This window comes from Cetorhinus maximus, chromosome 8 (genome assembly GCF_964194155.1).
Source record: "Cetorhinus maximus chromosome 8, sCetMax3.hap1.1, whole genome shotgun sequence".
NCBI classification, from domain to species: domain Eukaryota; kingdom Metazoa; phylum Chordata; class Chondrichthyes; order Lamniformes; family Cetorhinidae; genus Cetorhinus; species Cetorhinus maximus.
Window position 1 is genome coordinate 5,987,318 of NC_135886.1, and position 15,023 is coordinate 6,002,340.

A 15,023-nucleotide genomic window follows, 5' to 3' on the forward strand; every position below is an offset into this window, starting at 1 on the left:
TATAAGAGTTTCGCCCAGTTCAAGAAACCAACTCTACTAGAAACCTACCAGTGACCCGAAATCTCATAATAATTGAAACATCTTCTACATCTGACCACTTCCAAGAAACCAGCTAACCTAAATGGGCCACAATATTTACAATGTTCACCTCAAGGACAACCAAAGGTTACTTAACTGTATATTCTTTAATCTTTTTTTATTAGACTCTAACTAACCTAATTTCTGATATGTGTACGTGTGTGTGTGTGTGTGCATATGTGATTGTGTGTATGTGTGCATGTGTGTACGTGTGCATGTGTGTGCGTGTGCATTTGTGTGCATGTGTGTGTGCATGTGTGTACATGTGCATGTGTGTGCATGTGCATGTGTGTGTGTACATGTGTGCGTGTGTGTTTACATGTGCGTGTGTGTGTGCGTATGTGTACATGTGTGTGTGTGTGTGCGTATGCGTACATGTGTGTGTGTGTGTGTGTGTGCGTATGCGTACATGGGGATGTGTGTATGTGTGGGCACATGCGTACGTGTGTGTGTATGTGTGTGTGAGTATGCGTACATGTGTGTGCGTGTGTGTGTGCATATGCATACATGGGTGTGTGTGCGTATGTGTACATGGGTGTGTGTGTATGTGTGTGTGCGTATGCGTACATGTGTGTGTGTATGTGTGTGTGCGTGTGTGTACATGTGTGTGTGTGCCCTAATGACTACATGAGGGCTGAATGCTTGATGTCTCAGGATTATTTGTTAACAAATTTGCTCTTTCTTTGACTCAAAAAAGCCTTGTTTAATTGGTTCCTTATTGCACACAGCTTAAACAGTTAAATACAGTCAGATTTGGAAAAACATATCCTCATGAAAATGAAACCTAAACTTTTGCTGTGACCAACCGAGGAGGTTCAATAGAGGGGAGCCAGTTAACCCCTTCTCAACTGTTCATAACACCTGATCCAAGAGTCTATGCGCGCTATCCTGAAAATGTCATTTGTTCTTGAATTACCATGACTGCCTATTAAATATTTAAATGTGGGGAAGCATTGATGTTCCAGCAGGAATTACAGTCTGTCTCAAGTTGGGTGAGTGAGCTGTAGGGCACTATTTCCACCAGTAATTCAATTCAAATTGAATTTTCGCCCTTATTACTCCTACAACATTCCATGTAACTTGGAGCATTACAAGCAAATGTTTTCACAGGCAAATCCAAGCACTACTGCTATTCATTAATCTAATTAAATACAATGTACTGATGTAAGAAATGCCAGCAGAGAACACCAAGCTAAGTCTGTTTTAAAGATGAGGAATAATAAGCAGATACAAGTCAAACTGGTTTGTTAGTTAATTGGTTTATTTTTTACAGCCAAATAATACAGTTTCTTATATCACACAATGTCCCATTAATTAAACCTGAGGCGCCATTGAGATGTAGGTAGAAAGACAACATTTAACATTAATAGTGACTCGTACAAACAACTCAGCTTTTGTCCCAAAATTTGCTGTGGGCACTGTAATGAAGAGCGGCATTGAGGATGATGCTGAATCTGTATTAGGCGATTGTGACTATTTTGGAATTGCACAATAGGTACTGTACTGACCCTGCCAGATTTTTTTTTTCTTTTTATTCATTCATGGGATGTGGACTTCACTGGCTGGGCCAGCATTTGTTGCCCATCCCTAGTTACCCTTCAGAAGGCAGTGGTGAGCTGCCTTCTTGAACCGTTGCTGTTAGGGAGGGAGTTCCAGGATTTTGACCCAGTGACAGTGAAGGAATGGCGATATATTTCCAAGTCAGGATGGTGAGTGACTTGGAGGGGAACTTCCAGGTGGTGGTGCTCCCACCTATCTGCCTCCCTTGTCCTTCTAGATGGTAGTGGTCGTGGGTTTGGAAGGTGCTGTCGAAGGAGCCTTGGTGAATTCCTGCAGTGCACCTTGTAGATGGTACACACTGCTGCTACTGTGCATCGGTGGTGGAGGGAGTGAATGTTTGTGGATGTGGTGCCAATCAAGCAGGCTGCTTTTCCTGGATGGTGTCAAGCTTCTTGAATGCACTCATCCAGGCAAGTGGTATTCTATCACACGCCTGACTTGTGCCTTGTAGATGGTGGAAAGGCTTTGAGGAGTCAGGAGGCAAGTTACTCGTCGCACAATTCCTAGTCTTTGACCCGCTCTTGTAGCCACAGTATTTATATGGCTAGTCCAGTTCAGTTTCTGGTCAATGGTAACCCCGAGGGTGTTGATAGTGGGAGATTCAGTGATGGTAATGCCATTGAACATCAAGGGGCTATGGTTGGATCCTCTCTTGTTAGAGATTGTCATTGCCTGGCACTTATGTGTCACGAATGTTACTTGCCACTTGTCAGCCCAAGTCTGGATATTGACCAGGTCTTGCTGCATTTGGACATGGACTCCTTCAGTATCTGAGGAGTCACGAATGGTGCTGAACATCGTGCAATCATCAGCGAACATCCCCATTTCTGACCTTATGATGGAAGGAAGGTCATTGATGAAGCAGTTGAAGATGGTTGGGCCAAGGACACTACCCTGAGGAACTCCTGTAGTGATGTCCCGCAGCTGAGATGACTGACCTCCAGCAACCACAACCATCTTCATTTGTGCTAGGTATGACCCCAACCAGCAAAGCGTTTTCCCACTGTTTCCCATTGACCCCAGTTTTGTTAGGGCTCCTTGATGCCACACTCTGTCAAATGCGGCCTTGATGTCAAGGGTATTCACTCTCACCTCACCTCAGGAGTTCAGCCCTTTTGTCCATGTTTGAACCAAGGCTGTAATAAGGGCAGAATGAGTGGCCCTGGCGGAACCCAAACTGGGCGTCAGTGAGCAGCTTATTGCTAAGCAAGTGCCGCTTTATAGCACTGCTGAATGCCCCTTCCATTACTTTACTGATGATCGAGAGTAGACTGACGGGCCGGTAATTGGCCAGATTGGATTTGTCCTGCTTTTTGTGTATAGGACATACCTGGGCAATTTTCCACATAGCCGGGTATATGCCATTGTTGTAGTTGTACTGGAACAGCTTGGCTAGAGGCACGGCACATTCTGGAGCTCAAGTCTTCAGTACTATTGCCGGAATATTGTCAGGGCCCATAGCCTATGCAGTATCCAGTGCCTTCAGCAGTTTCTTGATGTCACATGGAGTGAATCAAATTGGCTGAAGACTAGCAGTTATGATGCTGGGGACGTCCAGAGGAGGCTGAGATAGATCATCTACTCAACACTTCTGGCTGAAGATTGTAGCAAATGCTACAATCTTATCTTTTGCACTGATGTGCTGGGCTCCTCCCTCAATGAGGATGGGGATATTTTTGGAGCCTCCTCCTCCAGTGAGTTGTTTAATTGTCCACCACCATTCACGACTGGATGTGGCAGGACTGCAGAGCTTAGATGTGATCCGTTGGTTGTGGGATTGCTAAGCTCTGTCCATCGCTTGCTGCTTATGCTGTTTGGCACGAAAGTAGTCCTGTGTTATTGCTTCACCAGGTTGACACCTCATTTTCAGATATGCTTGGTGCTGCTCCTGGCACACCCTCCTGCACTCTTCATTGAAGCAGGGTTAATCCCCTGGCTTGATGGTAATGGTAGAGTGGGGGATATGCTGGGCCATGAGGTTACAGATTGTACTCGAGTACAATTCTGCTGCTGATGGCCCACAATGCCTCATGGATGTCCAATCTTGGGTTGCTAGATTTGTTCAAAACCTATCCCATTTCACACAGTGGTAGTGCCACACAACACGATTGAGAGTATCCACAATGTGAAGCCAGGACTTCGTCTCCACAATGACTGTGCGGTGGTCACTCCTACTGATACTGTCATGGACAGCTGCATCTGTGGCAGATAGGTTGGCGAGGATGAGGTCAAGTTTGTTTTTCCTCTTGTTGGTTCCCTCACCACTTGCCACAGACCCAGCCTAGCAGCTATGCCCTTGAGGACTCAGCCAGCTACCGAGCCACTCTTGGTGGTGGACATTGAAGTCCCCCACCCAGAGTGCATTCTGTCCCCTTGCCAACCTCAGTGCTTCTCCATGTGGTGTTCAACATGAACGAGCACTGATTCATCACCTGAGGGAGGGTGGTACATGGTAACCCATGTTTGGCCTGGTGCCATGAGTACTTCCTGGGATCTGGAGTTGATGTTGAGAACTCCCAGGGCAACTCCCTCCCAACTGTGCCACAACTTCTGCTCGGTGGGACATGACATACTTAGGGCTGGTAATTGTGGTGTCTGGGACATTATGATTCTGTGAGGATGGCTATGTCAGGCTTGACTAGTCTATGAGGCAGCTCTCCCAATTTTGGCACTGCCCCCAAATGTTATTAAGGAGGGTTGACAGGGCTGAGTTTGCCAGGTGGCCTGTCTGGTTTCATTCCTATTTTGTGGCTTTTTAGCAGTTTGTTAAAACTCAGTGGCTTGCTAGGCCACTCCATAGTCAACCAGTCATGTGTAGGCCAGACCAGGTAAGGACAACTGATTTCCTTCCCTAAGGGTTTTTACAACAATCAATTCATGGTCATCATTAGACTTTTAATTCCAGATTTTTATTGGATTTAAATTCCACCATCTGCCGGGGCAGAATTTGACCCTGGGTCTCTAGATCACTAGTCTAGCAACAATACCACTATGCCATCACCTCCCCTGTTCTGTTGAAGACTGCAACAGACACTAAGCTCAACACTGCACCCGGAGGTATAAGGGGAACTTTGTACTGGAAAGTTCACAGGGTCAGTGCTACTGAGTGCATCAGGCAATAAACTGAAATTCTAATTAAAATAACACCAACTTTTGTACACAAATACACTGAATATTGTATTAATGGCTGTACTGATCTTTTCACTGGCTGTATTCTGGGAAAGAACTACAACTGGATATGCTGCTGGAACTGTATTGAACATTGCATTGGGGACTGAGCCAATCACTATTGGAGGACAGTAATGGGCATTGTATTGGGAACTCTACAGGGACATTTTTTGAGGAATGTACTCAGCATTTTATTGGTTACTGTACTGAGCATTGTATCAGAGACATTACTGAATACTGTATTGGGATTTTCTATACACTATTGATTGCAGTACTGAACACTACTGGGGTCTATACTGAAAACTGTATTGTGCTGCATACTAATCATTGCATTGGGAGCCCTACTGAATACCATAGCAAACTGTACTGGACAATATATTGGGAAATGTACAGGCTACTGATCTGTCAACTCCACTCAATACTTATTTGAGATCTGCACTGAACATTTAATTAAGTCTGGACTGAATATTGTAATGGACACTCCACAGAGTAAAGAGACTTGAGATGCAGATATGTAGATCATTAAAATGTCATGAACCAGTAGAGAAAATAAATGAAAAGACTAATGGATTGCTGGCCTTTATACCTAGTCAACTATAATACATGGGGATGGAAGTTATGCTATATCTATACAAAGCCCTAGTTAGACCTCACCTCGTGTTACTGGGAGCAGGGCCAGGCACCACACCTTCAAAAGGGTACATTGACCTTGGAGGGTGTGCGGTCTAGGTTTACCAGAATGACACCTGGATTTCAAGGGTTAAAGTAGGCAGGAACTTTACATAAAGTAGGCCTGGAATTTAGAAGGCTAAAGGGTGACTTGGTCAAAGTTTTCAAGATATTAAGGGCAACAAGATAAAGTAGATAGAGAGAAACTATTTCTGCTAGTCAGGGAGTCTAGGACAAGGAAGGATAGTCTAAAAATTACAAACCTTTCAGGAGTGAAATTAGGAAACATTTCTTCACACAAAGGGTGGTGGAAGTTTGGAACTCTCTTCTGCAAACAGCAATTGATGCTAGATCAATTATCTATATCTAAGATTGCTAGATTTTGTTAGCTGAAAGTATTAGGGGTATGGAGTAAGGGCCAGGGGTGGGTTGGGTGTGGGGTGATATGGAGTTACATGGCTGATCACCCATGATCTCATTGAAATGCAGAACAGGCTCCAGGTGCTTAATGTCCTCCTCCTGTTTCTCTGCTCTCTACTGAACACTGTATCAGGGTGATACTGGATGCTGTATCTAGAATTGTACTGAACACTGAACTGGGGACTGAACTGGATGTTACATACAAACATACATACCAGGAGCAGGGGTGAGCCACTCGGCGCTTTGAGCCTGCTCTGCCATTCAATAGAATCATGGCTGGTCTGATTATAACCTCAACTCCATATTCCCGCCTAGCCCAGATATCCTTTCACCCCCTTGCTTATCAAGAATCTATTTACCTCTGTCTTAAAAATATTCAAAGTTTCTGCTTCCATCACCTTTTGAGGAAGAGAGTTCCAAAGACCACAGTAACTTGCACCATGAATAAAGGGGAGCCTGTAGATGTACTGTACTTGGATTTCCAGAAGGCATTTGATAAGGTGCCACACCAAACGTTATTGCAGCAAATAAAAGCTCATGGTGTAGAGGGTAACATATTAGCATAGATAGAAAATTGGCTGGCTGGGAGAAAACAGAGAGTACGCATAAATGGGTCATTTCTGATTGGCATAATGTAACAAGTGGGGTCCCGCAGGGGTCTGTGATGGGGCCTCAACTTTTTACAATTTATGTCAATGACTTAGATGAGGGCAGTGACATGGTAGCTAAATTTGCAGATGACACAAAGATAGGTGGGAAAGTATGTTGTGAAGAGGACCTAAGGAAGTTGCAGACGGATATAGATAGGTTGAGTGAGTGGGAAAAAATCTGGCAGATGGAGTACAATGTGGGAAAATGTGAAGTTGTTCACTTTGGCAGGAAGAACAAAAAAGCAGAGTATTAGTTAAATAGAGAACGGCTGCACAATTCTGAGGTGCAGCGTGATCTAGCTGTCCTAGTGCATTAGTCACAAAAAGTTAGTATGCAGGTACAACAAATAATTAAGAAAGCTAATGGAATGCTAGCCTTCATTACAAGAGGAATTGAACATAAAAGTAAGGGTATTATGCTTCAGTTATACAGGGCATTGGTGAGACTACATCTCGAATACTGTGTGCAGTTTTGGTCTCCTTACATAAGGAAGGATGTAAATGCATTGGAAGCAGTTCAGAGGAGGTTTACTAGATTGATACCTGGAATGAGTGGGTTGCCTTATGAGAAAATGTTGTCAGACTGGGTTTGTTTCCACTGGAGTTTAGAAGAGTGAGGGGTGACTTGATTGAAGTATATAAGATCCTGAACGGCCTTGACAAGGTGGAAGTGGAAAGGATGTTTCCTCTTGTGGGTGAGTCCAGAACGGTTTTAAAATTAGGGGTCACCCTTTTAGGATGGATATGAGGAGATTTTTTTTCCCTCAGAGGGTTGTGCAACTTTGGAACTCTCTGCCTCAGAAGGGGGTGGAGTTGGGGCCATTGAATATTTCTAAGACGGAGGTAGATAGATTCTTGTTCGGCAAGGGAATCAAAGGTTATCAGGGGTAGATGGGAATGTGGAATTAGTAATACAAACACATCAGCCATGGTCTTATTGAATGGCGGAGCAGGCTCGATGGGCCGAATGGTCCACTTCTGCTCCTATTTCATATGTTCACAACCCTCTGAGAGGAGAAATGCCTCCTCATCTCTGTGTTAAAGGGGCGACACCTTATTTTTGAACGGTGGCTCCTGTTACTAGCTTCCACCCCCCACCCCCAGCCACAAGAGGAAACATCCTCTCCACATCAACCCTGTCAAGACCCTTCAGAATCGTATGTGTTTTAGTCAAGTCGCCTCTTACAGGCTAGGCTAGGCCTTTCTAGGACAAGGTTAACACTTTAAACTGCCCACTCGCCAAACTCCCAGGTATGCACTCGGTTGCAAAGTTGCACTCGTTTGCCTTAGCTGCACTAAAGAACCCTGAACTGGAGCTAGAGAAGCCAGATTCAAGCAATTAGCTAATTGACTGCTATTGAACACTGTACTAGGTATTGTACTGGGGCAGTGCACTGCACAGGGAGCAGTACAGGACACCAGTGGAATTGGTCTGAATAATGTACTGAGCGCTGGCGAAAGAAGCTTTTTCCTATACAACTGCGGTGTGGAGGATCCTATTGGACGAAAGGAAAGCAAAATACAGCGGATGCTAGGCATCTGAAATAAAAACAGGAAATACTGGAAAGGCTCAACAGGTCTGAGAGCATCTGTGGAGAGAGAGAGAGAAACTAGAGTTTGGAGTCTGTACCACCCTCCTCCTGGACACTGAATTTAGGGAGGGTAGTGGGCAGTGTGCTTGGGGAAGCTGATGGACACTGTGTTTGGGGGGTGGGGGTGTCACTTGGAGCGCATGAGACATTCAGGGGGCTGCGGGCAGTGGTGTATTTGGTGGGGTGGGGTGGGAGGTGTGTGTGTGTCCTGGACAGAATTCGGGATTTGACTGTATATACGTGCGGCTGTGCCTCGTCCTGCACCAGCTGCAAGTTCGGGAGATTTGCGGCTGATGTGCGGAGTGAATCAGCAACATCCCCCCCCCTCCCTCCACCCTCCTCTCCCCAGGCAGCTCACACAGACACCGGGTTCGCCGCAGCAACAACTGAAGTTTTGCAGAGCTGCTGGGAAATCACATGTGTGAGTGGGTGGGTTACTCTCTCCACTGTCACACAAGCCAGTGTGTGTGTGTTGTGTTGTGTGTGTGTCAGAGCGCTCAGGACATGTATTCTCAGCAGCCGCCGGGCGATGTGCGTTGTCCTTGAGATCAAAACCTTTAAAGCCCAGGAGTTAACAACCAACATCTGCTCCCTATGAAGAAGCCAGCTTCTTTCTGGAAACCACAGGTAACCCGCCCTGCAGATCCTCCTGCGGATTTTTTTTTGTTTTTGTATTTTTTAGGGGAAAGATGAATTGTTAAACGTCATGTTAAAAAACAAAAGCCAACCCCACTTCAGGCAGATCATGGATTAGGTTGGGACTGTGTGTGTCTCTCCCCCTCTCCCCTCTGAGCAGATACCAGCTCACTGTCCCTTTGCAAACCCTTTGCAAATGATCGTGTGGCTCTGTGTCCATGTTTCGATGCTACTTTCACTTTTCCTCTTGATTGCGAGCTTCGGCTGCTCTGTTCTCTCTTGCCTGAGTGTTTGGTGGGGGTTTCTTTTTTAACATAACTTTAGCTAGATCGGATCCCAGCATTCGGGGATCTAGCGTTTTAAAACGCAGTCTTTTCAAATGCCAGCGTTGCTTCGGTTTCTGAGCATTTGAGTGCATTTCATTGCCCCCTTGTCGTTTACCTGCGGCCGCGGGATAGCAGCCAGGTGAGACTTTGGCGTGTGTGAGCCATGCAGGGTCTGGTGGTTTAGGAAGGCAGTAGTGTGTTTTCACCGGACAGGTTAGCCAGGGAGATCCGCCTGGCTTTCAATCCGCTCGCACTCCGCTGCCCTGAACCTTATCCCCCCTCCCCTCCAGCTTTGCTCTCCTGGGTGACTGTAGGAAGAAACACTGGGAAACAAATGGCTTGTCAGAAATCACCTAGCAGAAAGTGGCTGTGGCATGCAAAGGGAAAGTGTTAAAAAGTTCAAAGCACCTCATGGGAGGCTTTATGCTGATTCATATGTTGCCCATTGTTGTGAAGTGGCCGGTGAAGAGCACTCTCTTATCTTTGCAATGGACCACCTTGTCTTCAATCCTAGCATCTCCGACCTGATGGGGCAAAGCATGGGTCGTACTTGCATTGCATACGTGAAAATGGCAACATGTACCCTTCACGCACAATATAAACGCATCAATATATGTTATCCTTTATATTTTCAAGTCAATATTGTTTTCTTCAATCCCATGTACTGCAAATGCTGGAAATCTGAAATCCCAGAGGGAAAGAAAGAGCAATAAAAACCAGGAAATAAGGATACTGGTCTGAACTGGTCTTGTATACTTTAAAATGGAACACCAGTAAAAAAACTGGGAAATAAGAATACTGGCCCAAACTGTTTTTTTTTCCCTCCCTTCTGGGATAAGAAGAGGAAATGCTGTAAATAATCAGCAGGTCAGCCAGCATCTGTGGAGAGAGAAACAGAATTAGTCATGGTTGATGACCCTTCCTGGGTTCTGATGAAAGGCTGTTGACCTGAAACGTGAACACTCTATCTCTCTGCACAGATGCTGCCCAACCAGCTGAGCATTTCCTGTTTTTATTTTGTTTTCTTTGCCCCCTTCTTCTCTCATCCAAAGCAAGGGAGAGATAAGGATTTATTTATTTTTTTTGCATGTTATGTAAGTTGCTATGATCTGGAATGCTCTGCTTGGATCAGTATCAGAAAAAGATTCAATATTAACTTTCAAAAGGGCGTTGGATATATACATGGAATTGCATGGAATTTACAGCATGGGACCATCCCTTTCAGCCCACCTGATCTATGCCGGTGTTTAAGCTCCACTCCTCTCCTTCTAACCCTATCTGCACATTTTTAAAAAACTCTCTATCCCTCATGCTTCTCTTTCAAGGCATCGGTGCCCCAACCACTCCATGTGGCAACAAACTCAGATACCTGGCTAGAGAAGTTTCTCCCTGAATTCCCTGTTGGATTTTGTGTGGCTACCTTTTATTTATCGCCCCGTAGATTCGGATACCCACACAAGCGGAAGCATCTCTGTGTCTGTCCTATCAAACCCCTTCATAATTTTAATGATCATCCCCTCAGCCTTCTCTCTTCTAGAGAAAAGAATTTCAGCCTATTCAATCTTTCCTGACACTCGAAAAAGAAACATCTGGTGGGCTATGGGGAAAGTCCCAGAGCAATTGGGATTTGGTTTAACTTATTATTTCATGGGATGTGGGCACCACTGGCAATGCCAGAATTTGTTGCCCATCCCTAACTGTCCTTGTTCGGAGGGCAGTTAAGAGTCAACCACTTTGCTGTGGGTTTGGACTTACACGTAAGGATGGCAGATTTCCTTCCATAAAGGACATTCGTGAATCAGATGGGTTTTTATGACAATTGGTCGCTATTACTGAGACTGACTTTCATTCCAGATTTGTCCCCAGAGGATTAACCTGGGCTTTGGGATTATGAATTCAGTAACTTTACCACTCTGCTACTTTCTGCCCCTACACTTAATTGGATAGCTATTAGAAAGAACCAACGCAATGGCCTCCTTCAGTGCATCATTCTATAATTTTTCTTTCAACCTGGCTGTAGGTGTGAGGCCCTACTATCATTTCTTTTGTTTAATACCAGTGATGTTGCAATCTGGAAATGAAAGGGGAGGAGACACAGGCAATTCAGGTCAACTGGTCCATGCTGGTGTTTATGCTCCACACAAGCCTTTCCTCACCTTGTTTGTCTCACCACAATGACACTTCCTTCTGTTCCTTTCCCCCTCATGTACTTACCCAGTTTCCCCTCAAACGCAACAATATTTGGTTTTAGCTTCAGGACTCACTCCAGGTGTGAGTTTCTTTTGACTGCCGTTGCCTCCGGAGAGAGTGGACCGGAGCTGGCTAACATGTTCCTGGACCTTGCATCTGGAATGGGCTGTCAGCGATGTTGGTCCGACCTCAGTTTTAAAACTTTTCTCCCCTCCCCCAATTCATTCGGGAAGGCCTCTCAGCTTTCCTGTCTGCAATTGGAAATTTGAGATCCAGTCTTCTGCTGCTGGCTGCTTAGGGACCTCAGTTCTTCCCAGGATAGGGAAACAAACAAGTCAGCTGATGAGCCCCACTTCTAACCAAGGAGTCTGGGTGCGAAAATGAATGTGATCATTTTTTTATCCTGAACATGTGGGGATGGCAGATCATACATTACAGCAACAACTTGCACTTATATAACACCTTTAATGCAGTAAAATGTTGAGTGATCAACCAGCGTTGTGGGGACCCCAAGTAACATGGGAAAAGGTGAAAGGGGAAGAAAGGAAAGGAGTTTGATGGTCAGTAATGTGGTGGGAATAGGGTGGAGGGAGTTTGAGGTGGGTCTCATGATGAGCTCAGCAAGGACATGAGAAGAAAACTAGAGAAAGACGTGAGTTCAGGGCTGGGGCAGGGCATGGGGTGAACATTGGGGGAAGTTTGGTTCAGTCGGCAAAGGGGCAGTAGGAAAGTGGCAGAGACAGCTGGTCGAATGGTCTCAGTCTTAGCGGTTCCTCGTATTTGTTGTTGGAGGTGAGGGTGGAAGTGACAGGGGCCGAGGGGTTTAAGAAGATGGTCATTTCAATGGATGGAAAATCAGGAAGGTTCTAGAAAGGCTGTGCATTTTGCTCTGCCAGATTAACTATCAGGAAAAGTTAAACTGGCTATGGCTCTTTTCTCCAGAAAAGAAAAGGTTAAGGGGTGCTAAAGATCTTTAAGATTATGAAATGGTTTGATAGAGGAGATGAAAAGATATATGGATAAACCAAAACTAGCAAATGTAAATATAAGATAGTCACTAATAAATCCAATAGGGAATTCAGGAGCAACTTTTTTTTGCTGAATGATGAGAAAGTGAAACTCACTATCGTAGAGGTTAGTTGAGACAAATCGCATTGAAGCATTTAAGAGGAAGCTAGAAAATCACCCAAAGGAGAGAGGAATAGAAGAATACTTTGATTGAGTTACAAGAAGAGGGGTAGGAGGAGTCTTGTGTGGAACATAAACACCTCCATGAACCAACTGGGTTGATTGACCTGTTTCAGTGCTGAACACTCCATGTAATATAATTCCATGAACACAAGAATTCAGGAGATAAGTCAAGAATCATCTTTCCTTAATGTGATATGAGGTGTAGAAGTTTTAAATGAGCAACCCCTTAGTTTAAAACAGTGACCCCTACTTCTAGGTTCCCCCACAAGAGGAAACATCCTCTCCGTATCCACCCTGTCAAGACCCCTCAGGATCTTACATGTTTCAATCAAGTCACCTCTTACTTTTCCAAACGCCAATGGATACAAGCCTAGACTGTCCAACCTTTCCTCATAAGACAACCTGCCCATTCCAGGTATTAATCTGATAAAAACCTTCTCTGAACTGCTTCCAGCGCATTTACCTCCTCTAGCAATAAATTTTCATTACCCCAGAGAGGATGTGTCATCTGTCCCTTCTCTAAAAGATTCCTTAGCTTCTGTGTGATATCAAGTGTTTTTAGTTAGTTGAAATGTGACAAAGATGCATGAGTGTTCACAGCCTGAAATAGCAATTTTTTTTTATTCAAAGTTTGAGGCTAAAGATTTTTTTTTGGAGCAGCGAAATATAAAGCTTATTCATTAGACTTCACTTCCTAATGAGACCGTGGCTACCCTGTGTTTTAATCCCTGGAGCCTGGGTTCAGGCCTGCTCGTGTAATATTTCTGCAAACTGTAGGTTTACTAATTGAAATGGGTTTGAACGGTCTCACCGCAGCTTCTAGTGATGTCTGGGTGCAAGAACAAACTGCCCACCATTTGACACAAAATTATCAGTCTCACCCAGGGAAAACTGGTATTGGAAATGGAAGATTTAAGATAGGCAGGGCAGGGATCTTCTACTGAGGTTGCAGTTAAGGTGTGATTTAATGGTAGATTAGAGAAAGCTTTCTCAATCATCTGGACATGCTAAGGCTGATCCGGGTGTGGTTTATAATTAAAGTTGATTGCCCAAAATTGTTACATTTTAAACACCAACGTTTTTCCTCATTAAGCAAATGAAAAGCCAAAGTGATTTCTAATCCTATAACTGACCACACTCACGAGCGTCATCCCCCTTTGGTTAATAATATGTATGAAGGGGAGACTTATATGCTACTTATTTCAATAAAGATATTTGATTCTTGACTTGTAGCCGCTTGGTAGTACAGATGTTGAACATTGCTGAAAAAAGGGACATGCTGTTAAAGCTTTTCATCTTGCACTCATCAGGACAGATTTGCAAGAATGCCAAATCTAAAGAGAGCAACAATTCTTGACTTGTCCCCTGAATTCTTGCTTTTATAGAATTACATAAAAAGTATAATACAGAAACAGGCCATTCAGTCCAATTAGTCATGATGCATATAGGCCTCCGCGTGTTTATGTTCTACTCAAGCGTCCTCCTGACCCTCTTCATCTACCCCTTTTGACATAGTCTTCTATTTTCTCATGTGCTTATCTAGCTTCCCCTTAAATGCCCCTAGTTTTGATCTCCCCCACAAGTGGAAACATTTTCTCCATGTCTGTCCTGTCAAACCCTTTCATAACCTATTCTTCCCTTCTGCAGCTCTTCTAACAAAGTAAATGAAAAAAAAGAGACAGGTTAGAGGAGCAGCAGCACTACTTTAAAGAGGAGTTGTTGAAATCTTCAGATAGGGATCAATCCACGCATTGTTAGGGAATGATCTACATCAGAAACCCCAATCTGGCTGTGTCCTACGGACCATCAATGATAGTAGTTGTGATGTGGTTTCTGTACTGTCCCAGTTCACATATAACAGCAAAGACAAATGCAACAACAACTGGAATCAACAGATTACAATGATGTTGCTGTTGCAATAAGATCTAGTATTGCACAATTCCTTTATGGCGCTATTTGTTGGGTTATAATGCAAGTAATCCTTCATAAGAAGCATAATATTCTGAAATGCTCCATCCTGGTGTTCATCATTATAGTTTGGAATAAAGGAACTTGCATTTTTGTAACACATCCTTAGGACATCCCAAATCACTCCACACCCGGTTAGTTATTTTTGCAGTGTAGCCACCGTTGTCTTATAGATAAGCACAGCCACAGACAGCAATGGAGTAAATGACCTTAAACTAATATGCTCTTGTAAATTGAGAGATAGATATTGACCAAGGTTACTAAGAAATTTCAACATTTCCTTCAAATGGGATATTTTACATCTACCGACACAGGAACCCAGTGCCTTTGTTTAACATTGCAGCCAGAAATCAGAACCTCTGACAATGCAGCATTCTCTCAATGCTGCACTAAAGCATAAGTTTAGATGATGTGGGACATGAACCCATAACCTTTGAATTCAGAGAACAAGACTGCTACTACTGAGACCAGCTGATACATATTTATCGGGATGTTGTTTAGTGTTCCCAATGACTCAACAAGTTTATCCACTGTTCCAATTCACATTTTACGAGGTTGCTCAAGGGCACTTGATG

The 15,023-nt window shown here is 44.1% G+C and overlaps 1 protein-coding gene across 1 annotated transcript in view; it reads left to right on the forward strand.

Annotated features, from left to right (window-relative positions):
- Positions 1-8,607: 8,607 nt before the first annotated feature.
- Positions 8,608-15,023, forward strand: part of LOC144683399 (uncharacterized) — a 48,789-nt gene continuing 42,373 nt past the window's right edge. The window contains exon 1 of the mRNA XM_078546368.1: positions 8,608-8,764. Coding sequence (XP_078402494.1) covers positions 8,732-8,764 — 33 coding nt within the window. The 5' untranslated portion in view covers positions 8,608-8,731. The remainder of the gene's footprint in view (positions 8,765-15,023) is intronic.